Consider the following 26,973-nt stretch of genomic DNA (forward strand, 5'->3'; position numbering starts at 1 on the left):
AACCCCTGCCATACAGCAAAGAATCTAAAAAGAAAACAAGAGGCTCTGTAAGACAAACTGCTATAAAAATCCTAATGAGGAAAAACAAATACGACATTCTTAAGATTTTGTCCCCCATAAAATTTCTAATGGCTAAAGAACATAACTAGAACTGTAAATACACACTATTAAGGCTCTGATTACATAATTCAAATTCAATGACTCCACCAGCATTACTATATTAAAGTAAACACTTAGTTCTAAAATTAATATTTTCATATGTCAGAGCTCAAGAAAAGACACTGTAACCTTGATTTTATTTGAAAATTTTGCCCTAGACTTCTCCACTTTACTGGTTAGCAAACACACCACCTCTTCATTTTAAGTCTTACGAAAGTAGCTGAGCCAAAACCCTTCTCCAACACAAAATAGCAGGCCACAGAGAGGAGGAAGCTTTCGAAGACCTGCTACCACCATCCAATCCACCCTGCACCTGCCAACCCTTGTGTGGCTCCTTCAACCCAGTGTCAAACTCTCCACAGCGGGCCACTATTCTACCCATTTTATAAACAGGTGTTTTTGCAAATGCTTAACAATTTGTGAGGCAACCTTTAAAACTTTCTTATTTCTTATGTTGGACTTAGTAAGTTAGGTGCCCACAAGATGATATTCAAATCCAAAACATATTACTTGACTCTATTTTTATAATTTAAACAATTATTATTCATAAAATCAGTTTGCTTCGAACTTACCACAATCAGTGTCTTATCAGATGCAGTTATGGCACAAATCGGATCCCGGGTGCCCTAAAATAAATCATTATTCTTTAACAAATATTTATTGAATGACTAATCTGGTATAAGGTAGTATGCAATTCACCAAGAAGAATACTCCAATATATTTATTAACTTAACATTTACTTACTGAGCACCTACTATGTGCTAGATACTGAACTAAGCACTGGAGACATGCGGATAAAACCTTTCCCCTCAGGGATTCCTCAAAAGCCTACTGAGGAAGACAGGGGGCCCAACACCTGAAGACAGCACAGTACGATACAAGTAGAGATGTGCTCAGGAGTTGTGAGAGTGATAGGAAGGAACATCTCACCCATACAGGAGGAGGCAGGGAGGCAGAAACCTGAGCTCAGTCATAAAAGAAGAGATGGCGGAAGGACAGACAGCCCTTTGCCAGAATGAGCAAGGGGAGGTCACTCGGTACTGCAACAGCCTGGATGGATCTCAACAGCTTAGAAGCTTAGTGCGAAAAAGCCAATTTCAAAAGGTTACACGTTACAGGATTCCCTTCATTTAAAAAATTCGCAGAGTAACAAAACTAGAGATGGAAACAGATTCATGGTTGCCAGGGGGCAGGGACAGGGTGGAGAGCAAGTGCAAAAATGGAGAACTCGCATGAGGCACGTCCCTTCCTGATGGTAAGATGACATAAAACTACACACATAGGTGTACATGGAAAAACTAGTGAAAACTGAGTAAGGAATCGGGTGGGAGTCCAGTTAACAGTGTCATTACCAATATCAATTTCCTGTTTTTGATATTACCCTACAGTTATAGATGTCACCACTGAGGGAAGCGGGGTAAAGAGGTTCTATGTGCTATCTGTGCAACTTCCCGTGAGCCTGTAATTATTTCAAAAATGTTTTTAAAAATCAAAAGAAGAAAAAAAAGCAGGCCAAGAAAAAAGGTTTTCAGAATAGACATTTTTTAAAGAATTACTAGAATAAGATGCTATTCAGTAAAAACAAATTCTCAGATCTCAAAATAAAGTTAGAGTATTTCGAAATTTACAGATATCAACATTTGCTGGCAATAATAAGATCACCTACTTGAATGGCTTTACTATAATCAAGCACCCCATCCACTGATCCAGAAGGAGTATCATCAACATGATAAATTCTGGAGAAAAAAAAAAGTGAGAATTTCAAAGATGGTCTAAGTACAGGTTATACCATTTCATAATCTCTAAAACAATTAAAAGACTGGATAATGCCAATTAATACTACTATGTAACATAAATGCCCTGATTATTTTAAAGAGTTCTTGACACAGCTCGATCCCATAAAGGTAGAAACTACCTACCAGGTGTTTACTAGTTATGCAAGTGATATGTTCCTGAAAGTTATGCCAAAAACGTATTTGAACATTGAATCACATATTTCCAATAAATTTCATTAAGCCCCAACAGATATTTTACCTTATTCTGCAAATGAACATCACTCAGAAATAACTTCAATACACTAAGTTTCTCTTATTTCTCCATAATTTCCCTTCTATCAATGTGCTTAATAAAGGTAAAGCTTAAATGTATTTGGGAAGCTCTAATTAATGGAATTTTTGTTCTGAAATGAAGAATAATTCTTGGGACGCCTGGGTGGCTCAGTCAGTTAAGCATCTGCCTTCAGCTCGGGTCATGATCCCAGGGTCCTGGGCTCGAGTCCCACATCAGGCTCCTTGCTCAGTGGGGAGCCTGCTTCTCCCTCTGCCTGTTTCTCCCCCTGCTTGGGCTCTCTCTGACAAATGAATAAATAAAAAAATCTTAAAAAAAAAAAATCATTCTCATGTTCCCTGTGTTGTGAAGATGCACTCTTTTTGGATTTCCTCCATCTGATACCTTCAATATAATACTATTCACACCATAGCATCTCTACTACTTTACTTGTCTCTCCCACCAGTTGAGGAGTTTCCTGAAGGCAAAGACCATGTCTCCAGTGCCTAGCACAGTGCCACACACTGTCAGGTGCTCTATGTCTGCTGGAAAAATATTAAAATGAGTGAAGGTGAATAGGGAGGATACATCATAGAGTAGCTATGAGGCCCTCACAAACTACTTAACCTCTCTGAGCCCCAATTTCTCCATGTGGAGAATAAGGGCAACCTTTTTCAGGGTTTTTTAAGAGGCATAAATAAACTGATGTTTGTAAAGCACATATGCACAGAGCCTGATCATCAAGAAGTCATAGATGGAATACAGTCACAAGAAAATCAAGCCATTTTCTGTCTTTAAAATATCATGAAATTTTATCATTGTTAAATTGAAATCATAATTGTACTTTCATCAATATAATGAGATCAAGTGTTAAACAGAAATGTATTAAATGCAGAAAGAAAATATATTAAAAAAAGAAAATAATAAATTTAGAGGTACCAGGTTTCTGCATTTTAATACATTTCTATTAAGTATATCCAGCTACTATTATTATTCTACTTAGTTATCACAAAATAAAAGTCAAGGGTCAGAATAGGCGGTCTCTCAAGATCATGTGACCATCTTCCCTCTCTTAAAACAAGGAGGGTGCTACAAGAAAGGCCAATCTGAGTAAGCATTTCAGAGCCAGATCAACCTGGCTCTATGTCCCATTTCAACTTATCAGCTGGTGACCTTTGGCAAATAAATTAAGCTCCTGTGTCTTAGTTCCCTCTCTGAAACAGGATTAATAAGAGTACTGACTAGGCTTACTGTAGTATCTAGCATATTAGAAGTACTCAATCAGTGATGGCTGTTCTCACCATCATCCACCATGTTTTACAGATGAGGAAACTGAGGCCCAGAGAGAACCTGCCCAATCATTAAAACCAGTAAGTGTGTCCCAGACAGAAACAGAGGGAGATGCTGCCATCTTAAGCCAGAATATCTTTAGCTGGCTCTCAGAGGACACTTACTCTATGTAGGGGCTAGACTTTTCAGTTCCAACTTTGTTCTAAGATCTCCCTGCAGACTGTGGTTCCCTTGCTCATTATTGCTACCACTGTCACATGCTGTCCTGAGAGAGGCCAAAGGTTCTTCCTATTTAGACTTTCAGAACTACTAAGAAAACAAGATACAGTATTTTTCAACTGTTTGGAGGTTTTTGTTTTGTTTTGTTTTGTTTTGTTTTGTTTTGTTTTAGAGAGGGAGAAGTGGTGGAGAGGGAGGGAGGGAGAGAGTGAGAGAATTTAAGTAGGCTTCATGCCCAACACAGAGCTCAATCTCACAACCCTGAGATCATGACCTAAGCCGTAATCAAGAGTCAGACGCATAACCAACTGAGCCACCCAGGTGTCCCTCAGCTGGTTTGTTTTGGTTTGGTTTGGGTTGGGTTCTTTTTGTTTGTTTGTTTCCATATGAATTCACATATCTAAAATATTTTTACTGGGGACATTTCTCCTATCTTAGTACATGAGTGAGTCTTAAAGGGAAAGGAAGATTGCATTAAGATCTCAAGCATGTGTGAGGGAAGATGATCTGACATGACCCCTGTTGCCCACTCCCACCAACACAGACCTATGCCCTGATTAAGAATTATTAGCTTAGGGCGCCTGGGTGGCTCAGTTGGTTAAGCGACTGCCTTCGGCTCAGGTCATGATCCTGGAGTCCCGGGATCGAGTCCCGCATCGGGCTCCCTGCTCGGCGGGGAGTCTGCTCCTCCCTCTGACCCTCCCCCCTCTCATGCTCTCTCTCTCTATCTCATTCTCTCTCTCAAATAAATAAATAAAAAAAATATATATATAAAAAAAAAAAAAAAGAATTATTAGCTTAGAACACTCAACAAAATGCCTTATTTAAAGGCTTAGGGTAACAACAAAAGGGCAAAAAGAGTATCACCAACAGAGACAATATAACTAACAAAACATAGTAAATGCATCTGTACCTTGAAACTTACTACAGGGAATCCCCCCATCCTAGCTCTTAACTTCTCTATGTGGTAGAGCCCCCTCTATCACTTAACCCCAGATTCCCTCGAATCCACGGCAAGAGAAAGAAGCCAAGTGACCAGTTCGCCCTACCTGAAGACCTCTTCCCTATCTAAGAACCTGTCTAAGAATCTCTCTTATGGAGATTGATACTAGAATCACCCCCACCCTTCTGGAAACACCTATACCACTAACCCATAAGAATGAAGCTTTGGTTAGGCATTCAATTGAATAATATTTATGCTTTATCCTAATATGGTAAGTGTAGATGAGTGAGAACAGCTATTTCCTTATAAAAACACAGATTTCCACTCTTTATCTCCAAGGGCTTTCTTTAATTACACCACGCTTCCTCTCATTTATTTTGATAAATTTAAACAAATAATTTGAAAGGTTTTGAAATTAATGGAAAAATATTATTTCTAGTAACCAAAACAATTTACAGTTCTCAAGCATGACAATTTATAATTAACTATGTCTAATTTAAATGCAATATGGTTGAGCTACTAAAAACCATACATCAAAAGATATACCTTTCTCTCCCTTCTTTTCGAGACCGCGTGATCTGATTAATTTCCAATGCTGTGAGCTTCTTTGCCACACGATACTGCCAGGTATAAAATGCTTCTTTTGAAGCCGCTATCACATGCGTTTTGGTCATTGCAACGAATAACGGTACTATTAAAAAGAGCATTAAGACAATTAGGTTACAGTTACACAGAAACGCAGAATGTTTGTGCTGCAAAGGAATTCAGTGAGCACTGCATTCAACTCCTCATTTCAGACAATATACCTCACACACAGTCTCTAAAATCAAAAAAGAATCAAAAGCTTGTAGAACTATACAAAAATGTTACATCAAAATGGATCAAAAACCTAAATGTAAGAGCTAAAACTGTAGAAATCCTAGAAGAAAAAAAAAAACTTATTTGAGGAATAAATCTTTGTGACCATGGATTAGGCAAGAGTTTCTTAGAGATGACACCAAAAGCACAAGCAACAAAACAAAATGGAGATGATAAACTGGACTTCATCAAATTAAAAACATTTGTGCTTCAAAAGACTTTTTTTTTTAAGATTTTACTTACTTATTTGAGAGACAGAAAGATAGTGAGAGAGGGCATGAGCAGTGGGAAAGGGAGAAGCAGGCTCCCCGCAGAGCAGGAAGCCCAACGTGGGGCTCGATCCCAAGACCCTGAGATCATGACCTGAGGTGGAAGGCAGATGCTTAACCAACTGAGCCACCCAGGTGCCCCAACATTTGTGCTTCAAAGGACACCATCAAAAAAGTGAAAAGACAGCCCACAGAAGAAAATATTTGTAAATCATATATGTGATAAGGAATTGTTTCTAGAATATGTAAAGAGTTCTTAGAATTCAATAATAAAAAGATAAACAGCCCAATTAAAAAATGGGCAAAAGATCTGAACAGACATTTCTCCAATGAAGATATACAAACAGCCAGTAAGCAAAGGAAAAGATGTTCAACAGTATTAGCCATCAAGCAAATGCAAATCAAAACCACAATAAGATACTACTTCCCTCCCATTTTAATGGCTAAAATCAAAAGGCTAGACAATAATGAGTATTGCCAAGGATGTACAGAAATGGTAAGAAAATAAAGTGGTGCGTCCACTTTGAAAAATAGTTTGGCAGTTTCTCCAAATGTTAAATACAGAGTTACCACAGGCCCCAACAACTCCACTCCTAGGTATATATCCAAGAGAAATGAAAACACATGTCCACACAAAAGCTCACACACAAATGTTCAGAACAGCATTGTTCATAATAGCCAAAAAGTAGAAATAGCCCAAATGTCCATTAACTGATGAATAGATAAATCAACTCCCACTCCTTCCACCTGTCCCCACTATTATTACTGCTTGGTTTGGGCCTTTATCCTTCCCTCCAATCTCACGTCTTATATTTCCTCATTAATTTAGAAAAGAAAATTCTCCAAAGTTCCTTCCTAATTTCAGAAAATATTCTCCTAAACATGTAACTTTTTTTCATCTTTTTCATGTTTTTCTTTTTTTTAAGATTTTATTTATTTGACAGAGAGAGAGAAAGAGAGAGAGCACAAGCAGGGGGCGTAGCAGGCTCCCCGCTAAGCAGAGAGCCCTACCCAGGGCTTGGTCCCAGAATCCTGGGATCATGACCTGAGCTGAAGGCGGATATTTAACCAACTGGGCCACCCAGGTGCCCCTTTCTGTTCTGTTTCTTAAAGAACATTTAATTAGCTCCTACTGTGTACCCTTTGATGACACAGTCTTATCAAATCTATCTCAAAAATTTTTAAATGGAGGAATAAAGAAGTAAAATAACTTGCCCATAGTCGCAAAACAAACTAAACACCATAAAAGTAAGCACACACATTCACACAAAATATGTAAAAACAAACAAACAAAAAAAATCCTTCATAAAAGATTTTAGTACCTGTTTTCTAAACTCATGAATAATGAGAATAGTGTAAAACTTATGTTTTATTAAATATTAAGCAAAGTACTCGTACGGCCACAATAAAGGAATGCTGTCAGTAGTAGCTCTACCACTTAGGGAGCTCTTGCCACAGTCCAAGAAGATATTTAAGGCAGTAAGAGACTTAGAAAGTGGACAAAGAAATAGAAACCAGACTAATGGTAAAATGTTAATTAAGTAGATTACCAACTTTGGGTTTCAAATTCAAGAATTTTTATATGCAGGGCGCCTGGGTGGCTCAGTTGGTTAAGCGACTGCCTTCGGCTCAGGTCATGATCCTGGAGTCCCGGGATCGAGTCCCGCATCGGGCTCCCTGCTCGGCAGGGAGTCCGCTTCTCCCTCTGACCCTCCTCCCTCTCGTGCTCTCTGTCTCTCATTCTCTCTCTCTCAAATAAATAAATAAAATCTTTTCGGGACTCCAGGATCATGACCTGAGCCGAAGGCAGTCGCTTAACCAACTGAGCCACCCAGGCGCCCTAAATAAATAAAATCTTAAAAAAAAAAAAAAAAGAAAGCTTTAAAAAAAAAAGAATTTTTATATGCTAAGTAATTCAGTTATAGTTGAATCATACTAAAAAAAAAAACTTTTTCATTACAATTGTCAAAGATTGTTCTATTCAAAACACATACTATTGTTGAACTCTAGAGGGAGCCAGAAGCCTTTCCTGGAGGGAACAAGAGGTTGAAAGGCAGTCCTGGAGAAGGGGAGCAAAGCCCTGGGGAGTGCTGAGTGGGATGAATGAGCACACCAGGCCCAGGCTTTGCTCAGCTTTCTCTGACCCCGGCTCTTCACTAAATCCTAAGACCTTTGCTAAATGTTTAGTAAATTCTACCACAGACACATTATCTAATGCCAACTATTATGCCCTTAGTGTGATTTAAAGGAAGCTCACAAACTTTTAAACTACTTTCTAATAATACAATTTTTCTTAAGCATATAAAAGCATTCCTCTATCCACTGTTTACCTACAACTAAATTATATTCATGTTCCTTTTTTTTTTTTTTTTTGATTTTTTATTTATTTGAGAGAGAGAGTGACAGAGATAGCAAGAGATAGCACAAGCGGGAAGGAGGAAGAAGCAGGCTCCCGCTGAGCAGGGAGCCTGAAGTGGGACTCGATCCCAGGACCCTGGGATCATGACCTGAGCCCAAGGCAGACATTTAACTGACCGAGCCACCCAGGCGCCCCGTTCCTTTCTGATACATCCTAAATAATCACAATAACTAATCGTTAGCCTGATTAATTCAAAAGTAAAATGTTAGTGGTTCATGGAAAGAGTCAGACTTTGGGATTCAAGCAACAGGTACTTGCTTAACTCTGTGGCCTTAGAAAAATCACTTATTCTCTCTGAACCTCAGTTTACTCACTGCAACTGAAGATGATAATAATACCAACCTTATACAGCTGCTTAAAGATTAAAAGAGATAGTAAACATAAAGCATAGTACAGTGCCTGGAATAGAATAAAGGCTTAATAATCACTTCAAAGCCAATATTTATTGAATTTTAAATGTATATATATACCAGGTACATATTGCAATATACTAATTATAATTACATAGTTATATATAATATATAATTGTATTAATATATAATGAAAATACTCCATAGTATCTATTCTCACTCACACAACTACTCCTTGAGGTAGGCATTATTATCCCCATGTAGCAGATGAAGACACAGAAAGATGGAGGAGTTAAATAACTTGCTGAACACACAGCTGGAAAGTGGGAGAAGGTGGGACACAAGCCCAGTTAAACTGGCTCCAGAAGCTGTGTCCTTAACCACTATGGCATCATGCTTCTCATTAAGGGTTAATAAGTATTAGATGTGGTTACTATTATTTTCTTTACTTTTATTACCTACATAGGTTTTTATAATAAAATCACACACAAACCCACCGGTCAATACAAAAAACAAATACAAATGTATCTGAAACATACATTCTTTTGAATCAGTAGGGTAGTAATTTCAGCAAATTCATATAGGTAGATAATCCTATCTACAAAAATTATGCTAAATATTCATTAAAAGATCCAACCCATCCAGGTGGATTCATTCTTAGTTTCCTAGAACTAAACCTCCAGGAAAAAGTTAAGAATCCAAATTTTAACAGATAGAACATTTTAGAAAAAGAACACAACCAGGATAAAAGCACTCCACGCCCTTCTCAACTATTCATTATCTACAAAAAAATTTCAAATATCTAGAATGATTATTGGGAAAAAAATTTTTAAGAAAAAGACAGTCTCTTCAACAAATGGTGTTGGGAAAATTGGACAGCCACATGCAGAAGAATGAAACTGGACCACTCTTTTACACCATACACAAAAATAAACTCAAAATGGATGGAATCCATCAGAATCCTAGAGGAGAACACAGGCACCTCTTTGACATCAGCCACAGCAACTTCTTGCTAAACATGTCTTCAAAGGCAAAAGAAACAAAAGCAAAAATGAACTATTGGGACCTCATCAAAATAAAAAGCTTTTGCACAGCAAAGGAAACAGTCAACAAAACTAAAAGCAACCTACAGAATGGGAGAAGATATTTACAAATGACATATCAGTTAAAGGGCTAGTATCCAAGATCCATAAAGACTTACCAAACTCAACACCCCAAAAAACAAATAATCCACTCAAAAAATGGGCAAAAGACATGAACAGACATTTCTCCAAAGAAGACATACAAATGGCCAACAGACACATGAAAAAATGCTCAACATCACTCGGCATCAGGGAAATATAAATCAAAACCATAATGAGATACCACCTCACATGGGTCAGAATGGCTAAAATGAACAAGTCAGGAAATGACAGATGTTGGCGGGGATGTGGAGAAAGGGGAACCCTCTTACACTCTTGGTGGGAATGCAAACTGGTGCAGCCACTCTGGAAAACAGTATGGAGGTTCCTCAAAAAGTTAAAAATAGAGCTATCCTATGACCCAGCAATTGCATTACTAGGTATTTATGCAAAGGATGCAAACATAGTGATTTGAAGGGGCAGCCCAGATGTCCATCGACAGATGAATGGATAAAGAAGACATGGTATATATATATATATATATACATACACACACACACACAATGGAACATTACTCAGCCATCAAAAAGAATGAAATCTTGCCATTTGCAATGACAATGGAAGGAACTAGAAGGTATCACGCTAAGCAAAATAAGTCAGAGAAAAACAAATACCATATGATTTCACTCATATGTGGAATTTAAGAAACAAAACAAATGAACATAGGGAAAGGGAAGGAAAAATAAAATAAGATGAAAATTGAGAGGGAGGCAAAACATAAGAGACGCTGAACTCTAGGAAACAAACTGTGGGTTGCTGGAGGGGAGGTGGGTGGGGGGAAGGGGTAACTGGGTGATGGGCATTAAGGAGGGCACTTGATATAATGAGCACTGGGTATTATATGCAACTGATGAATCACTAAATTCTACCTCTGAAACTAATAAAAAAAAATTATGCTTCCATTAACTGAACTTTGTAACACTAAGAAGGAGTAGTTACTAGGCAAGCAAGGATATAAAATAAAACAATCTAGGAATTCACATATAAGTAAAACCTGCTTGTAATATTTTAATGCTGAGGCCTGAAATAAATGTCTACATCCGTAATGTTCCCCTACTTTCCTATTCATTTCTCAGCCCCATAAAGAGCTGGTAAACTGAAACTGCACTGACATGTTTTCATCAAATTGCCTTTTTCTAGATTATATGGAGGACTCAGTGCATGTGTTAGAGACCATCATTGGAAAGCCACCGACATGCTCTCACCAAAATGGCTAAAGTACAGGCACCTGGTACTTTCAGGCACTTTCCATGCCTCCAATCCTCTGCAAATGCTGTTTTCTCTCCTTAAAAAGTCACCTGAAGAAATACTCATCCTTCAAAATTCAGGTCAAATGAAACTGTCTCTAAGTAGGAAAGATGTCCCTGCTGTCCTTACTCACCAACATCCACTTATCCTAGCACACAGATGGGGAGCAGTAAGCCAGTGTTCAACTGAGTAACTATATTTCATTATTCGTTTAAATATCCTACAGGGGGCGCCTGGGTGGCTCAGTTGGTTAAGCGACTGCCTTCGGCTCAGGTCATGATCCTGGAGTCCCAGGATCGAGTCCCGCGTCGGGCTCCCTGCTCGGCAGGGAGTCTGCTTCTCCCTCTGACCCTCCCCCCTCTCATGTGCTCTCTCTCTCTCTCTCATTCTCTCTGTCTCAAATAAATAAATAAAAATAAATAAATAAATAAATAAATAAATAAATAAATATCCTACAGGAAGTTTCAAAGTCAATTTCTTATAACTCCAGATACCCGGTACAGGACCTGAAACTCACTGAAGGTTTGCTAAATAAATGAATTATCATTTTCTATTTTCATGATAGAAAATAAATATTTTCCATATGTTCAATAAACATTTGTAATGGGGCAGGCACAGAGTTAGGTAGAGGAGATACAGAAATGAGTAAGACATAGATCTTTAAGAAGCTCAAAATCTTGTGGGGAAGACTAACAAGAACATCGATAATCATAGTGCAGAGTAAAAAGCAGTACTGTGAATAGAAGTGCATCAAAGGTATTTTAAGGAAGCAAAGGAAGAGCACCAAAAACGGGCACCTAACTCCTTCACGTACAGAACAAGAGTCCCACGGACTAAACTTCTATAATAATGTATAAAGTTCTTTTAAAAAGTTCCTATAGAGTTTGTCAGGAGGAAGAGTAGGTAGCACAACAAAAATTACACTTTCCAGAACAACATCAGTTACATACTTTTTTCATTTTCGCCTCTGGCCCTCATGAAAATTTGGCATACAAACTGAAAAAAGGAATTTTACAGGATATGTATGAAACAAAAATGTTGAGTCCTTGGCTGGGTTTACTGCAGACCAATGAAAGAACTGTTTGTTAAAATTTCAGCCAGCGAGACTGCAAAAAAAAAAAAAGTTTCGAGACTCAAAAATACAAATAATCATGCCCTCAAGTATTGGCCATTTTAGGAAGGTGAAGAATTGACATCTGGCTTTATGAAAAAAAAAAAAAAAAGACTACCTGTGATTAAAATTACTTTGAGGCTAACCCTATCATCATTATTCTATGTTAAAACTTTTGATATCAAAAGAAAAAGCCTATAATCTAAAGACTGACAGAATTCACACCTTAAAGACTATTATGTTTCTAACAGAAGACATTCATGTAACAAGAATCTGTAATAATTTTAAGTGAAGCCTTTTAATAAGGAACACTAACATATACATGTGTGCACATATATAAACATACACCTAAGTAACAATGAACGTAAGACATGAAGCTGAAAAGTTTCACTATATAAAAGTGAGTTACCAAGACCCTGAACAGAGAATATAAAATCCTTGAAGCCAATAAGTATTTCTCTCATTTGCTTGTATCACCCAAAGAGTTTAGCAAAATATACTTAGAAGACAGACACGAACATCTGATTAAGATTGAACATGAAATCTAAAAAAAAAATGACGAGCTCTCAGATTCAGAAAATAATTCAATGGGTTTTCAATTTTTGAAATCTAATAACTTTTCTAATACCATATTCAATAAACTACCACACTTAAAAAAAAATGTTACTTTTGGAAGTTGCAGTGAAACGGCAACAAGATATTTGGTAATGATTTTTAACAAAAAAACTTAGAGTAAGATGTGCAATTTTTTAATGGTGACTTTCATAGCTGTTAGCTAGAAGAAATGGTAAATCTAAAGTAACAAATGTCTTCTGAAAACAAAAAGGAATTTGTGAAAGCTGTCCCTATTAACTGACTGATTTCATTAGAAAAATCTGGAAAGAGCAAATGCACTTTTACAAGCAGCTAAAGTGTTTTTATGGGAGAGAGGTATTTACAAGCAGTTTATTAATAATAAAAGTGGTTTAACAGCAAAATTCTTTCTACAATCCTCAGTTTATTACATGCTAATCCTTATGCTGCATACCAATTCCTATACAATTATATTTCCCATTGAAAGCAAATGATGGCAGTATAGCATTCATGAGATTACTGTGGCTTTTAGATACAGTAACCTATAATTTATTGTATTAAACAGGATACTTCTGACAGTGAAGTGGAGCATTATTAATAATTTTACCACGACAATAGGCATAAACTGGTGCTAGACTTGGCAAACCAGGAAGAACGGTCATCCTTATCTTGGAGAATACCATTTTAATTAATAATACCATTGTTAGGTTTTTAAATTAGTGTTACAAATAAAGATTGATTAAAAAAGGAATAGACATTAACATTTCCTTACCAATATCAATATACTTGGGATCCAAAGGTGTGCCAATAGAATTACAAAGAACAAGCACAAACTGTGAACAAAAAACAAAGAGTATCAGAGCTCCTGCTTCTTTAAAATAAAGGAAACAATGCTTAAGATACCACGCTTAGTATCATAACTGATAAAATTGTTTGATGCAAAGAATATAATCTACAGCATTAAACATAAAGAAACATGAATTAAAATTAAACCAAGGCTGATTTCTCAATATAATGGAACACTGTGGTTTTTAAGAGGCCACCTAAGAAACGCAAGTACACTGGCTACTTTTCATTATTTACACTTCTAAAACTCCTGATCAGCTGTAACCTCAAAACTCATTTTCATCCTATGATCAGCTATATAAGAACTAATTTAATTTGTTACCGTTGCACCAAATGTTCCCATCTCGTTCTCCTCCTTTGAAGCAATATAAAAAGGACATGAGAAATTCAGAAAAAATCAGTTAACTCAGAAAAAAATATAATCCAATCTAGTGAAAAATGACTTACAATGCCCACTAGTTAGCACAAACACAATTACCAATAATTAATATTAAGGAAAATAATCAAGTATAATGCACACTTTACACCATATCATTCTAAAGCGATCATTTAATTTTACTCTGTTACCTTTTCTATTATCTTGTGCTAAGAATACTGTTTTACTTAGATGTTCTCCTGAAAAGAATGATTTCAAATAAACCAATTCTCTATGTACTATTTACATATAGTCTTACTCTTTCTTTTTTCAGCTTAAGTAAAACTTCTTTGATTTCATAAATATAAACTAAATGGATCTCTGGGCGCCTGGGTGGCTCAGTTGTTGAGCAACTACCTTCGGCTCAGGTCATGGTCCCAGGGTCCTGGGATCGAGTCCCATATCAGGCTCTCTGCTCCGCGGGAGGCCTGCTTCTCCCTCTCCCACTCCCCCTTGCTTGTGTTCCCTCTCTCACTGTGTCTCTCTCTGTCAAATAAATAAATAAAATCTTAAAAAATAAATAAATAAATAAATAAATGGATCTTTATGCACTGTCGGTGGGAATGCAAACTGGTGCAGCCACACTGCTGGAAAACAGTATGGAGGGTCCTCAAAAACTTAAAAATAGAGCCAGCCCATGATCCGGGAATCACACTACTGAGTACCCAAAAAATACAAAAACACGAATTCAAAGAGATAAATGCACCCTTATGTGTACTGCAGCATTATTTACAACAGCTAAACTACGGAAGCAGCCCAAGTCTCCATCAATAGATGAATGGATAAAGAAGATGTGGTGTATAGATACATGCAATGGAATATTATTCAGCCATAAAAAAGAATGAAATCCTGCCATTTGCAACAACATGGATGGAACTACTGAGTATAATGCTAAGCGACATAAGTCAGAGAAAGACAAATACCATATGATCTCACTCATATGTGGAACTTAAGAAATAAAACAAATGAGCAAAGAAAAAAAAGAGAGAGAGAGACAAAGCAAGAAACACACTCTTAACTATAGAGAACAAACTGATGGCTACCGGGGCGGGGCGGGGGAGTGGGGAGGAAATAGGTAAAGGAGATTAAGAGTACACTTATCATAATGAGCACTGAGTCATGTACAGAATTGTTGAATTACTATATTGTACACCTGAAACTAATATAACACTGTATGTTAATAATACTGGAATTAAAGTTAAAAATTTAGGGGCACCTGGGTGGCTCAGTCAGGTGAGCATCTGACTCGATTTCAGCTCAGGTCATGATCTCAGGGTCCTGGGGTCAAGCCCTGCATCGGGCTTCATGCTGAGAGCAGAGTCGGCTTGAGATTCTCTCCTTCTCCCTCTGCCCTTCCCCCCTTCCCTCGACCCCGTTCACATGCAGGCACACAGGTTTCTCTCTCTCTCTAAAAATAAATAAATAGGGGTGCCTGGGTGGCTCAGTCGGTTAAGCAGCTGCCTTCAGCTCAGGTCATGATTCCAGGGTCCTGGGATCGAGCCCCACATCGGGATCCTTGCCCTATGGGGAGCCTTCTTCTCCCTCTCCCTCGGCCTGCCTGCCGCTCCCCCGGCTTGTGCTCTCTCTCACTATCCCTCTCTCTCTCTGTGTCAAATAAATAAAATCTTTAAAAAAATAAAATAAAAATGAATAAAATCTTTTAAAAATAAATACAATTAAAAATTTAAGGAAAAAAATGTTTAAGAAAAATTTTTAAGAAACTAAATGACAAAAATTGTACCGAAATATAATTTACTCTTCTACTACTTAAAATAAGCTGATTTACTGCCACAAAGTACCACAAATAAAGTGTATTTTTTAATCCACATATAATCTACATGCTCAAGGTTAAAGAATGAAGTAGTTCCATAAGACTTATTAAAAATAGAAGTTCCCCACTAACTTCCCATTTTCTGCTCCCTGAAGTAACAACTTTCAGCTCCTTTAACTCATCCTTTTGATATTTACCTCCACAAACCTAAATAATGTGTTTATGATGCTACTTCTTGTTTTGTTCTGTTTAGATCTGGGACATTCTCTACTGACTTCCCACTATCACAGATAGGTATGTAACTCTCTTTCAGCCCCTTCCCAGCCCCCAACACAGGGCACACCCCTATACCTCCAGCTTCCCACCTACATTTTGTTAGATCAGAATTTTAGGGGTTAATATGGTCATTAAGCTCCAAATAAAAGGCTCTTTTTAATTAAAAATCCATTTTACTAAAAAAATCCATTTAAAAAACATCATTTTGACTATGTAAGTCTTATTCATAGCTGAGTTTTAAGTATGTCACGATTTATTCTCCTTTCAAGTGCATTTTGCTTTCCCTGTGGTTGGTAATTGTCTTTATTTTTTTCTCTTTGCTAGTTTCTCTGTATTGATTACTAACTTAAGTCCCCAGTTACCTCCCAGGTATGTGTCTCCTCTCAAGGGTTCAACCACATTAAGTGTTCTATTAATTTCATCTTGAGTTTCCTTTGGAGCCATGTGACGTGCTGTCATCTGATGACACACTAGGCATGCCACACACCGTCAGCTGGTACCACTCTTCACCATTGCTGTTGGGTTATCCAGTTTCTTCTTTCTTGGTCTGGTCCTCATTTTGGTTGGCCATATCCTGAAGTAACTAAGATAAGAAAGCTTGAAGATAAATTTTTGGTGACCTTGTACATCTAAAAATGTCTTTCTCCTACCTTCATTTTATTTTATTTTTTCACACAACACAGGAAGCTTTATTCATCCACACCATTCCAGAGAAAGGCAGGCTCACTTTAGTATGCTGTCCTCTTGGGCTTCTGCCAGCTCTCTCTCAACCCATTTCTGTTCATCCTGCTTCTTTTTCTCCTCAGCTGCTCTCCTCCTTTCCTCTTCTGCCCGAGGTTTCAGGTAACTTGAGCTTGGCTCCGTAGGCAATGCCGAGGAACAGGCAGAGCAGTGGCCGAGACTGATGAGCAGAGACCTGCACAGGCAACACCATCTTGTCCAAAACCTTCATGCTGGAAGCATAATCTGTCTCCTACCTTCATCGTAATTCATAGTTTGCTTAACATATAGAATTCAAGATGGGAAATCATTTTCCCTCAAAATTTCAAAAGCAATTCTCCAAAGTATTGCTGTTGACAAGTTGAATGCCATGATGACACCTGACCCTATAAAGTCTGTTTTTCTGAAAGCTTAGAGGATCTTTCTATCCCCAGTGTTCTGAAAGTTCACAATGATGTGCCTTGATGTGGAAATATTTTCATTCACTGAGCTAGGCACTTTCAATCTAGAAAGTCAAGGGAAATTTTCTTGAATATTTTCTTCAGAATTACTCTCTTCCACTTTGCCTGTTCACTGAACTTCCAGGTCTGGTCCTTTGATTTTCTTATCTATTCACTCCTGTTTTCCATTTCCTTGTCTTTTTGTTCCGCTTTACAGGAGTTTTCCTTCATTTTATCTTCTAACCCCTCTGCCAAATTTTTCATTGCTGTTATCATATTTGTAATTTCCAAAAACTTCCTTTTCTAGAGCATTCCTTCCTTCTTTTATGGATGTAGTATCTCTTAACTCTAGGAAGATAATTTGAAATTATTCTTCTGCATTGTTCTTCTCCCTGCATAGTCTCTGCTTCCTCCCAATTCTTTTCTCCTTGTGTTTTTTTGTGTGTGTGTCTGTTAAATGAGTTGCTTTTCTCAAATGTCTGACAATCCTTGTCTATCTGCTTCTATTTAAGAGTATGACACTAAAAAGCTGTTTGGAATCTATTTGTTTATGAGTGAGCCCCATGACTCTGGTCTTCACAGTAAGGTGATGGGGCAGGGAGTTTCCTTGGTGACTCCCCACAGGAGTAACTTTAAGAGGTCTTTTCTCTTGAACTGGTCAGATTCTTCAGGCAGGACTCTTTATATGTTTTGTTTTTAATTTTCTCGTTCTTGCATAATCTCTAGTACTTCCAAATTGTTTTTCCATTCATTTCTTTCTCCTACCAGGTACCATTAAGTCCTGTGTCTCTTCAGGATTCTGGGATGAAAACTGGTTTCTTCTTTGCTTTCTCCATTGATGACTTAGGATTCAGCTTTCCTAGGTCTGCTAAGGTAATTACCACTAATCCACCTACTCTTTAACCTCTAAAACTATGTTGCCATTTCCTCTCCCTTTCTGGTCCCTATGGGCTTATGACTTTTTAAAAAATACCTTTTGTTGTTTTGTGAGTTTCAGGAGAGAACAGGGCCAAAGGTGGCTGTTCAAATGGCCACCTTAAACTAAAAACTCTATACTTTTTAACGGGCTAAAATAATTTATAACCCAGCCAAAGACAATGGTAATCCTTCTTAAAAAAAAAAATTTATAAGCTTCTGCAAATATTTAAATTGTTAGCATACTTTTTAGAAAGGCATTATTTACATTATTTATTTTACCCTATGAGACATTGATTTTTAAAGCAATGTAATTCCAAATAAAAGTATATTTCTCAGTGCCAAAGCTACCCAAAGTGTTATAATGGTCATCATTACATAATTTCTTGAGTGTTTATACTAGACATCTGGATATTCATTTTTCCTTGTGGAATTTTAACTTGGAAAAGGAGTATGGCATTTTAAATATATTTCAGAGACAAAAAGCTTCCGTACTGACCCGGTCAATATGAAATGCTAATGGATTAGCTGATAGGAGAAAAAAAACAGTGGACAGAGAACCAATGGAGTCACATAATTTTCCAAAACAGAGGTCTAGACAGACATGGCCAGTAGACCCAATACTTTGCTGCACCTACCCGTACAGAGGCTATGCTTAAGAAGGTAGAGGTTAACCCATCTTAGCTTTAACATATAAAGGAACACCCACCTGAGGATGATTTTCATCAGCTTTTGTAGCCAAAATGCAGAAATCTCCACAGGTAGTAATAGAAATGAGACTCTTCACATATTTAACATATTTCTCATTGTTTTTCGTATCCCAAAAGATAACACAATACTCTGGACGATCAGGTCTGGTATAAGCATAAACGACAGTATTTGAGCAATAACCCCACTAGGAAGAAAGGAAGGAGCAAAGAACAGGAGGGAAGAAGAGAGGGAGAGAAAGAGAAAAAGAACATTTAACATTGGGAGAGAAAAAAGAAAAAAAAGAAAAATCTTATTATATACTGTAGATACGTGGTTTTTTGGTGCTGACCAAATATCTTCTTCAGGAATAGAAGACAGAAGGACTAAACATTCAGCTTAATACCTTTTCTCACTGAAATAACAACAACAACAACAACAAAATCTAAAAGCAATACAGTTATCAAACAAAGAATGTACTACAAAAATAAATTTAACTTTCCTTATTTACATTTGTAAGATTTAAGCTTCAGTGGTGAAAATTTCAGATTTTTCAATAGTCATTACCAGCTGCATGGGGGGACAACAGAAGAGTGATCCCCACCAAAAGTTTATACCAAAAACTAATGATGTAATGTATGGTGATTAACATAATAATAAAAAATAAATAAATAAAAGTTTATATTCTGGGTCCCCAAGCCAAAATTCAAAAACAGATGCTTTGCCTTTTTTCCCCATCCACATTTTCTACATTTGTTTTTACCAAAGTAACATGTGCACATAGTTTAGAGTCAAATAATTCTATGTGGCTTCTTTAAAACAAAAATAAAATGCAGATCCCACTGACTAATTTCCTCCCAGGGGCAGCCATTTACAACTCTGAGCTTTGACTGTTTTGTTATTTACCTCCATATCACTTATGTATGAGAGAGTGGAACTTAAAGAACTTAATGGAACCTCTTTCTCTTGAGCTAACTCCCCCAATATATTCATGTGTAATTTTTAATAAATCAGTATTCGGAGTTGATATTATTATGACTGTGTTTACTATCCAAAACTAAGGCATATTTACTTTTTATACTATGATTACTTTTTAAAATAAACTTTTTAAAATAATTTTAGATTTATAGGGGCGCCTGGGTGGCTCAGTCATTAAGTGTCTGCCTTCCGCTCAGGTCATGATCCCAGAGTCCTGGGATCGAGCCCTACATCGGGCTCCCTGCTCGGCGGGAAGCCTGCTTCTCCCTCTCCCACTCCCCCCGCTTGTGTTCCTGCTCTTGTTATCTCTCTCTCTGTCAAATAAATAAATAAAATCTTAAAAAATAAAATAAAATAAAATAATTTTAGATTTATACAAAAGTTACAAGGATAGGGGCGCCTGCGTGGCTCAGTTGGTTAAGTGTCCGTCCCTCGATTTCAGCTCAGGTCATGATCTCAGGGTTGTGAGATCGAGACCCGTGTCAGGCTCTGCACTGAGTGTGGAGTCTGCTTAAGATTGTCTCTCTCCCTCTCCCTAGCTGCCCTCTCCCCCCGCTCACACATGCTCTATAAAAAAAACTTTTTTTAAAGTTACAAGGATAATACAGAGTTCCCTGTACTCCTCTCCCTATTGTTAACATCTTACACTACTGTGGTACATTTGTCACCACTAAGAAACCAGCACCGATCCAGTCCTACTAACTAAATTTCACGCTTTATTTGGATTTCATTAGTTTTTCCTTAATGTCCTTTTTCTGTCCCGGAATCCTATTTGGCATACATTATACTTAGTAGTCATATCTCCTTAGAATCCCCTGGGCTGTGATGATTTCTCAGTCTTTCCTTGTTTTTAATGACCTAGACAGCTTTAACGAGTACCGGTCAGGTATTTTGCAGAATATCCTTCAATTTGTTTTTGTCTGATGTTTTTCTCCCGCTCAGATTGGGATTCTCAGTTTTTAGTGAGACCATGACAGAAGCGAAGGGCTCTCCTCATGTGCCACATCAGGGGGTACACGATACCTGTGTGACGCCACTGACATTAGCCCTGACCGCCAAGACAAGGCGGTGTCTGCTAGGTCTCTCCACGGTAAGGGGACTTTCTTTTTTCCCCTTTCCATACCCTGCTCTTCAGAAATGAGTCACTGAATGCAACTCATGTTCAAGTTAGGGAAGCCGGGGATCAGAGGGGGTAGTATCTAAGTAATTCGAATACTTCTGTAAGGAAGATTTGTTTCTTCTCCTCCATTTATTTATTTAAATAATTTATTTTAGATCAGCTTTTGCTTGTGGACATTTATTTTATAATTTGGTTACAATGCAAAGTTACATCATTTATTTTGTTGCTCAAATTGTTCCAGTTTTGGCCATTGGGAGCTCTTCCAGGTTGGCTCCTTTGTCTCTTTGGTATGCCCTATCCTTTTGTGTTTTGAGCACTTGCTGACTTTCTGGCACTGTCAGAGACTCCTGTATTTTTCCCACCCTAGTCCTAGAATCAGACAGTTCTCCAAGGTGCTTTGCCTTTTAAAAATGAAATAAGTTTTTCATAGCAAATATTCTTGGTAGTTTACCAGATTGAGTAATCTCATACTTCTGAACTTGTTTTGGGTCAAATGTTAAATTTAAGATAAAATATTGATTAGTATTGGGGCACCTGGGTGGCTCAGTCCGTTAAGCATCAGCCTTCGGCTCAGGTCATGATCCCAGGGTCCTGGGATCAAGCCTCGTGTCGGGCTCCCTGCTCAGCGGGGAGCCTGCTTCTCCCTCTCCCACCCCCGTTTGTGCTCTCTCTCTCTAAGAAATAAATAAATAAAATCTTTTAAAAAAATATTGATCAGTATTATCCTGCTTATTCTCATTTTCCCCTTCTGATCCATTCTCTTGCTGCCTTTTTTTACCCTGCTGTTCCCTGGAGACTGACTTCTATGAACTCCAACACATAGGCTACCTTGCCTTCTGGTTTCCAGTTGGGTCTGGCCAATAGAAGGCACCAACAGGAGAGAGATGGGCTGACGTATTTCTTCCCCAAAACTGTTCCTACACAGCCAGCCGGCAGAGGCTGTGCTCCCACAGGATAATCCCTCTTGCATAGCCACAGCTCTAGCGGGTGCCAGGAACAATACTTTCCTACCTTGCCCACTGTTGCTAATCCCTGGATGCCTGCGTTGTCATCCCTTACAGGACCCATTAGCCATGCCCGTACCTCTGTAATAAACCCTCCATCCGTCTCTCTTCAGTTATTCTTTTGAGTGTGTCATCTGTTTCCTGCTGAGACCCTGACTGTTAGGGGTATTTTATTCGTTATGTATAGTATTCTAGAAAAGTTTTCAGGTTCTAAAGTCTTCACGCTAAAAACGTCTCCTTTCATCTGGTTTCTAAAATAAAGTGGCTGCGAACACATGCAAGAAACGCACATTATACTTTGAGCTGTAGCAAAACTGTTTAGTAAAAACAGCTTTTTTTTTTTTAACAACTGCTCACAATACTCACCTTATAATCAGGTCGAATGTTTGCAAAATATATAAAAGAATCAACAGCTAGTGCAATTTTCAGTCCTCCTCCTTCCCAAGATAGTGCAGACATCTGCTTTCCAGGAACCTTCAAAGTACCCAAATGCTGAAAAAATAATTATATTTAACCTAAAATATTACAATTAAATAAAATATAAATTACCACAATCACTTCATAGGGATCAAAGGTGTTATAAAAATTATTTTGTGAAAGGTTACTACTCACTTCAAAATCATTTTCCTTGAATTCTTATAATGAAAAACATACTTCTGATAGGAGAAATTTACAAACAAAAGCAAAAGAATTCAGTATCAAATTTCATCAAATCCAAGATGCCAGAGATCTAAATATGCATATTTATGTGTAACTCAGGAAAGAATAAAACCTACTGCTAATCAAAATAGGAAAACTTTGATTATAAGATACATTCCAATTTTGGAGTTGTAAAAAATTCTGCTTCTTGGGGACACCTGGCTGGCTCAGTGGGTGGTTGTGGGTTCGAGCCCCATATCGGGTGTAGACATTACTTAAAAATAAAATCTTTAAAAAAAAATTGTGCCTCTTGGGATGAATGAATTATTGTGGTAGTAAATGCAATCTTTAAGTCTGGTCTCTCTTTCATCCTCCATAGCCAATCAGTCACCAAGTCCTATTGCTCTCACTCTCATCTATCCTCCACTGCCCCCCCCCTTTCCTGAATGAACTACGGTAATGGTCTAACTGCAGTCTTTACCTTTTATCTCTTTTCTCTTTCCCAGCCTTTACCCCCCAAATTCAATATTTGTTCTACTGTCAAAATTACCTTTCTGGAACACAAATCCAATCATTATCTCATCCTGCTTTAAAAAAATGTTTAATCATTTTTAAAAATCAATAGCTTCCCACCATCACATTCTTTAGCAGAGTATACAATGCCTCTTCCCGTTTGGCTCAAAGCTATACTCTTTGGCTCAGTACCTCACTATTTAGCCATAATTCCTGTGTTCTCCCTCATGAGAGGGCTACTGTGCCTCCAAACTTTTGACCTGGATAATAGACCTTCTGCCTGAAATCTTCCTTTCCTCTCCCTTGCCTCCCCAGCCTTACTCTCCCTTGTGCTCCTGGAGCACAGTCTCCATCCTCCAAGATGCAACTTTAATATTGTTTCCTGCCTTTTCCTTCCTTCTACAGGTCCAGAGAATTCAGAAAGTGAGCTACCAGAGAGCACTAACTTCATCATATTCACATTTATGTCCCTATCCCTTAATGGATTGCTTGATAAACAGGTACTCAATAAATATCTATTAAGTAAATAAATGTATCATGCACTCAAATTAATGTCTTCATATATGAAGACATGCTAGAAACTTTTAATTACAATGATATCAAACCAACTTACAGCTTTAACTGTAACATAGCCCATTTTATGGCTAAATTAACAAGTGAATAAATTAATACAAAGACATTTTAATGTGGCCATAAAAAGAAAATACTGTAAATCTATGTTTTGACAGACCCAAGAATTTTAATAAATTGTACTGCTATCCCTTGTTCTTAAGCAGATATGCTCGCAAGTCAGCTTTAACGTATGAAACTCCATTTTGCCAGGAAAACCGATGGGGGTAAAAATGTTTTAACCTAGGAGGGTCCACTCTGTCTGTCCTGCTGCCTGCATGAAACCAGAGGGAGCAGGTCTGCATCTGTAGCATCACTACAGCATCACTCCTAGGAGTGACGAGCCTCACTGGGAAGAGAATAAGGCCATCTCCCAACTCTGCAGGCCAGCCAGGTGATGGCAGCAACACCGAGAGAAAACCAACTTGTAGTAAGCACTCACCTAGCCCTGGGGTAGGCATTTTCTCATTGCTACCTCCTGTAATTTTTACAACAGTGCCATGAGGTATTACCTTTATTTCAGAACATAAGTAAACTGAGTCTCAGAGGTGAAAGAAGTTCTCCAAGTGAGACGACGCTGTGGAAATGGAATTCACAGCCAAAGCCAGGCCAACCTGATGACAAATCACATGCTCTGTCATCCCCTTCCCTGGCTAAGACCACTGTATAAAAACCAGAAGACTCAGGCCTTCAGAATCAAAAGCAAATTCTTCCCTGAGGTTTCCTTAAGGTTAAATCTTTAGATAACCTCTTTCTAAGTTACCTTCCCTATCTTAATAACATAGATCCAAAGTAAGTCCCCTATATATTCACTCATTCAAAAAAATACCAAGTGACTAATATACCCTGAGGAACTATGCTAGATACTTTTAATTACAAGCATGCCAAACCAACCTACAGTTGTCAATTTAACACATAACACACTGTTTTGCAAGATAAATAGGCCTTAGAATCCATGTTTTTCCACTTAGAAAAGGTTGAACTACCAAAAATAAGCAGATAAAATAATGATAAATAAGCCAATGGTTGACAAAAATAACCAACAAAGAACATGAATTAAGAACAAATTCAGATTTTTTTAAAGATATTTTTTAATTAATTAATCTATCTATCTATCTATTTATTTATTTGACAGAGAGAGCAAGAGAGCACAAGCAGGGAGAGCTGCAGAGGGAGAGGGAGAAGAAGACTCCCTGCTGAGCGGGGAGCCTGTCTCAGACCTCGATCCCAGGACCATGAGATCATGACCTGAGCCGAAGGCAGACGCTTAACTGAGCCACCCAGGCACCCCATGAATTCAGATTTTTAATAGTTAGGAACCTTGAGAACCATACTTCAGTTTTCCCTTAGCTTTTAACATCTACCAAAAATATTAGCTGGCAATGTACAATCTATTCTCTACATCACATTCTACTGGGTATTTTGAGACATTGATTCAAAAGCATGAGCTGATACCGTTTCTTACCCTCAGAGAAATTATTAAAATGTATTTTAAAATATTAAAACAACTGGGGAAGGCTTTTATGTAGCAAAAACACATATTGAAGTCTATGGTGAATTTATAAAAACCAATAGGGACTAAATAGAGTCTAGAGACAGAAAATAAAACAGGTAAAAAATTATTAAGCTTAGTTACTAAGTTCTCACTTTCCAAATTCTTTAAAATTCACAATACATTAACTCTCCTATTTGATATTTTCCACTACATCTTCGATAAAACTCTCCTTAAAAATTAAATTCATTAGGGGCACCTGGGTGGCTCAGTAGGTTAAGCAACCGACTTGGTTTTGGCTCAGGTCATGATCTCAGGGTCCTGAGATAGAGCCCTGCTTTGGGCTCTGCAGTCAGCAGGGAGTCGGCTTGTCCCTCTCCCTCCCCTTTTGCCCCTCCCTTTCTGCCACGCACACTCTTTCTCTCTCTCAAATAAATAAATCAAATCTAAAAAAAAAATTTAATTAATAGTACTACTAAGAAGGATAACACATGCATTTATGAAAACAATGCTTGTATTCTAATGTAGCATCACCTAAGATTAGTTATTAAGATAGATTTTCTTAAAATAGTTGGTTATTCCTCAACAAATTAAAACTGTTAGAAGACTGAAGGAGGGAGGGGCGCCTGGGTGGCTCAGTTGGTTAAGTGTCTAACTGGTAATTTCAGCTCAGATCATGATCTCAAGGGTCCCGGGATCAAGCCCTGCATCAGGCTCCACACTCAAGGGAATCTGTTTGGGATTCTCTCCCTCTCCCTCTGCCCCTCTGCCAACTTGCACTCTCTCTCAAATAAATAAATAAAATCTTAAAAAAAAAAAAAAAAAGTCTGAAGGAGGAAGAGACAGATATGTGTGCTTAACATCCATGTACATTTAATATATCACATTAAAAATCCAAAATATTAATCTGAAACAACTAAATTATATTAAAAACAACACAAAAACCAGCTAGGAAAAAAGATGCACATTCAGATCACAGAGAAAATATTCTAAATACTACTGCATAGTGATTTCTTAGGTGAAACAGCTCATTTTCTAAAGGTACAGAGGGTAAACTAAATTCCATGATAAAATACAACTATCAAGACTTAGAAGTGAGGACATTAATCAAAGACAAGATGCCTGTTATTCCATCATTTTTACTCAAAATGTCCCTTTTCAAAAAGGTGACAAGTTTATACAGCTTCCTCCACCTTTTTCCCCTACGTTACTCACTACATAGGAAAGAAAAAAGACATTTACCTCACCAAATGGAGTGTAAAACTGCACAGTGTTTACATCTTTATCCTGAGTGACAACCTTCTGGGAGCCTGCCACAGCTAACACGCTGCCGATGTGGTTCCACTGGATACTCACCACATACATGCCAGTGTCAATTAAAACAGGATCTAGTCAAAAAGAAAAAAATGACGTAATTGTGGTAAAATACTTAGCCTACAGAACTGTATAATCTTCAGAATAATTTTAAAATATTTTTTAAGTTCTCCACATTAAAAAAAAAAAAAGAAAGAAAAATTACATACTCTGGTCATTCTCATGTCTCATGATTTGGCACCTCCCGTTGTCAAAACAAATTGCGAGGCAGGGGCAGTCTGGCTCCACGTAGCCTTCCGTGCCATGGTACCAGTGGATCCCAGCAATACTGATCGCTCCGGTGACATTCACCAAGCAATTCAGTTTCATTTTCACCTAAACAAATAAGTTAGGTTAATATTTCATCTTTTAAAACAGATCAGTATAGAGTATTGTAGAAAGAACACTGAAAATGGGATTTAAAAATCTGACTTCAAATGCCAGCCCCATGGCTTACTGGTTTACCAACCCTGGGACAAACAACTTCAACTGAATTTCGGTTTTTCCCTTTTGCAAAATGAGGATTAAA

At 37.7% G+C, this 26,973-nt stretch overlaps 1 protein-coding gene across 5 annotated transcripts in view; it reads right to left on the reverse strand.

Annotated features, from left to right (window-relative positions):
* Positions 1-26,973, reverse strand: part of WDR35 (WD repeat domain 35) — a 61,214-nt gene that overhangs the window by 24,524 nt on the left and 9,717 nt on the right. For 4 of the 5 annotated variants that reach the window (XM_078056001.1, XM_036112966.2, XM_078056002.1 and 1 more), the window contains exons 7-15: positions 26,615-26,780; positions 26,334-26,479; positions 22,205-22,330; positions 18,759-18,944; positions 13,835-13,867; positions 13,439-13,499; positions 5,204-5,348; positions 1,826-1,895; positions 732-785 (exon numbers count right to left, since the gene is read on the reverse strand). In XM_078056001.1, coding sequence (XP_077912127.1) covers positions 732-785; positions 1,826-1,895; positions 5,204-5,348; positions 13,439-13,499; positions 13,835-13,867; positions 18,759-18,944; positions 22,205-22,330; positions 26,334-26,479; positions 26,615-26,780 — 987 coding nt within the window. The remainder of the gene's footprint in view (positions 1-731; positions 786-1,825; positions 1,896-5,203; positions 5,349-13,438; positions 13,500-13,834; positions 13,868-18,758; positions 18,945-22,204; positions 22,331-26,333; positions 26,480-26,614; positions 26,781-26,973) is intronic. The other variant, XM_036112958.2, reaches the window with a different exon arrangement.

The sequence above is a fragment of the Halichoerus grypus genome, chromosome 10, assembly GCF_964656455.1.
Source record: "Halichoerus grypus chromosome 10, mHalGry1.hap1.1, whole genome shotgun sequence".
NCBI lineage: Eukaryota > Metazoa > Chordata > Mammalia > Carnivora > Phocidae > Halichoerus > Halichoerus grypus.